Here is a 3,033-nt window from a genome sequence, read left to right on the forward strand (position 1 = left end):
ATACAGAGCTGAAGATCTTGTTAAGTATCAGCAGAGCTAGGCCAAAAGGTATTCCATTTGAGTATTTGTAATACAACTGAAATATGAGGCAGGTAATCGAATTATTCTTTTAAATCTATATTTCATCCAAAAAATAGTTCCTGTTTAAAGATCCGATAATCCGTCGGCGTGCTCCCAAATATATTTACTGCCTGTTGTAGCAACCCTGGAAAATATAAATTGTTTCATTTCCTCCAATCACGTTGTACAAATCTCAAAATTATTTTAGAACAAGTTTTCCATTCTGTTAAACGTAAATAAAACAACCTCTCAATCTCCACTTCTAATATTTCACACAGAAATTTCTAAAATTCCGTTGAATGCTGCTATTAGCCTGTTACTGCCATCCAGATACATGAACTTGATATCTGCATAACTCCAGAGAGAATGTTCAGTCAATACAGTGACATCCACTAGTACCATGAAAACTTCTAATTTTCACATTTTCACATTCAATCCCAGTTAATACTAGATTAGGTCTTTGGAAACTAGATGAATATGAATATTCAGTTTTCCTCAGTTTTTTCAAGGACATATTAGGTTCCTGAAAATATGACAATAAAAAAACTACCACAAATACATCTGAAAACAAACTCGTTCCAAAAACTACAGTAAGATGAGATATAAATGGTATCAATTCAGTTTTTATGTCATTAACAACACACTTACTGTTTTTAAATTGCCCAAAGTCCAAACTGCATGCTGAACGACCCAACTATGCAAAATTTCGTAGCAAGTATTTGAGAAGATGAGGTGCAACAATCATATCAGAGTTTACATAGATGTGCAACAATATATGGTTAGCAATGCAGAATTATATTGTCCAAGTGGACTCAATTTGATTTATGAAAAAAAGTATATAAATGAAGTATAGACTTCACCTTAGCTTGAATTTGACGATTTCCTTATACTTTCCCAGATGGCTGGACCTTCAGGGTGGACATCTACAAAATATTTTACAAATTTTGCATCTGAACATGCAAGGATAGTGCTTAAGGACAATTTGGGCTTCGCTGCACCTCTCTCCCTCAGCGACACATACATTGTAAATCTATGATTAATCCTCTCCAAATCATAACATAAATATGATGGAAATGCCACTACAGAGTCGATTGGATACCCTAAACAGTTCTTTAAGAAATCCATCTTCTTTTCGATCACTTCTTTGCTCTGGTTAAGCACCATTGGCGCATGTTTAATTATGCGTCTGACAATATTTGTGTCCAAACCGGCTTCTACCAGGCAGTCGAATCTCTCCTGTAGTTGGTCCCCTCTTCCTCGGAACTTTTTCAAAGCTTTCGTCATCTCTTCTGAGTTTTCTACATACCCCAATCTCAACAAGAATGTTGTTTTCTCCAGATGTTTACTAGGATTTTGGAGTTCCGCCTGTTCATAAATTTTAATTTTTGTTTTAGAAGCCAAATGGAACAATTTCAACGGGTCATCTTTTATAATTTGACATAAACCATCTCTGTTGACTTTTAAACTGCTGCAAACAGTTTTAGGTCCTTTAAGAGAACATGAACCCATAAGTTCCGCATGCTTAGACACTATATTTGCAATGTTTTCCATTCTCATTCCAATCTCAACCAAGAATCCCACAGCCTGCAATAGATTCTTTGTACATTTTCCAGACAACAGTTGTGGCTTTTGCATAAACAAACAATAGATTTCATTCATCTTCAAACCCAATTTGAGTAACTGGCCAACCAACAAATAAACCTTCCGCCCAGAACCCTCAAAGACTAACCCTGGATTTGTTTTAAATAGATCACAAAGCTGCTCCTCCCTATAACCCACTTTCTCAAGAAATTCCATTGTGTCAACTGTTCGATTCCAATTGTATGTGCTCTTACCAGATAAGTATCCCCCAATCCAGTCATTCTTGAATCCTAGCCCTTTTAATTTTTCAAGAACCTTAATAAATTGATCATCAACATCACCAATCAAAAGCGATGGGCAACAACTGACTAGCTTAATAACTGTGTTTCTACTTAGACCCAAATTTTCATAAGCCTGAAGTTTTGAACTTAATATTCCATAATCATACCCAAATATCTCTCTCGCTTCCTTATACATCTTTCCCATCTTATTACGAGGAATCCCATAAACCCACAACACATGATAGTTCTCAAGCAAGATATCATCATCACTCAAATACATCAAGTGCTGCGGAAGAAGTGAGGAGATCTCCAATGGGCTCAAACCCAAGCTCTCGAAAAATGGTTCAAACTCATTAATTGGATTGTATCTAAGGAACCTGGCTAAAGACCGAGTCACATCCTTCTCGGCATCAATCTTGGATAACAAACTTTGAATAAAATATGGCGAATTCTTGCTGATATGCTCTGCATCCGTATAGCTTAAGCTCCTAGTACCATGCAAGTAATCAAATAACACATCTTGAGCCTCGGTTCTAGCCAGCCGAGAAACCTGGTTGGAAATCAAAGAACCAGGTGACTGAGTTAACTCAGTGGGACTGACTTTTGCTAAGTGTGTCACTCTAGAACTGCAAAAGGTTCGAAATTTAACTGAACTGAAAGATGGGTACCGCATTACAACACATTTTTCATTGAACACAGAAGAAAAGGGAGCAATCTGATTGGATTGGCCAATCATCTTAGATAATTCAAATACCCTTTTGCGGATTCTGGGTAATATCATGGCAAGACGTGAGATTTAATGAGCTAAACATTAAATTTCAGCAGAATCAATGTGGGATATTTGAAATGCTAAGCAAGAACTGTAATAAAATGGCCGGATTAAAAACAACTAGAATGAGAATGAGAAAATCCAAGTTTCTTACCCATAAGCAAAAATTGATGCTTTTGCTCAGAAGAAGAAGAAGCTTCGAGAATTATTCTCTAATTGAGTTTTTTCTTCCTCATTATGGTTGGGCTCAATAGCTCATTGCTTGATTGATAAAACCCTAGAAGATGAGTTAAAACCCTAATTTGTAATTGGGTTTTTACAAGATTCCCACGTTGGGATTTG

The 3,033-nt window shown here is 36.4% G+C and overlaps 1 protein-coding gene across 3 annotated transcripts; it reads right to left on the reverse strand.

The window, feature by feature from the left end:
- LOC116113596 (transcription termination factor MTEF18, mitochondrial-like) lies at positions 1-2,781 on the reverse strand. 3 transcript variants are annotated; one of them, XR_004125451.1, is made up of 3 exons: positions 921-2,781; positions 307-407; positions 1-205 (listed from the first exon to the last, which is right to left on the reverse strand). XR_004125451.1 is itself a non-coding variant. In XM_031399746.1 (3 exons), exon 1 carries the CDS (start codon positions 2,701-2,703, stop codon positions 922-924), a length of 1,782 nt encoding a protein of 593 aa, XP_031255606.1. In that variant the 5' UTR covers positions 2,704-2,781; the 3' UTR covers positions 226-407; positions 709-754; position 921. The 3 variants fall into 3 exon arrangements, 2 of the variants coding, with proteins under 2 accessions (XP_031255606.1, XP_031255605.1); XM_031399746.1 differs by lacking the exon at positions 1-205 and adding an exon at positions 709-754 and having other exon boundaries at positions 226-407; XM_031399745.1 differs by lacking the exon at positions 1-205 and having other exon boundaries at positions 226-407.
- Between the last annotated feature and the right edge of the window lie 252 nt (positions 2,782-3,033).

The sequence above is a fragment of the Pistacia vera genome, unplaced genomic scaffold (genome assembly GCF_008641045.1).
Source record: "Pistacia vera cultivar Batoury unplaced genomic scaffold, PisVer_v2 Contig686, whole genome shotgun sequence".
Lineage (NCBI taxonomy): Eukaryota > Viridiplantae > Streptophyta > Magnoliopsida > Sapindales > Anacardiaceae > Pistacia > Pistacia vera.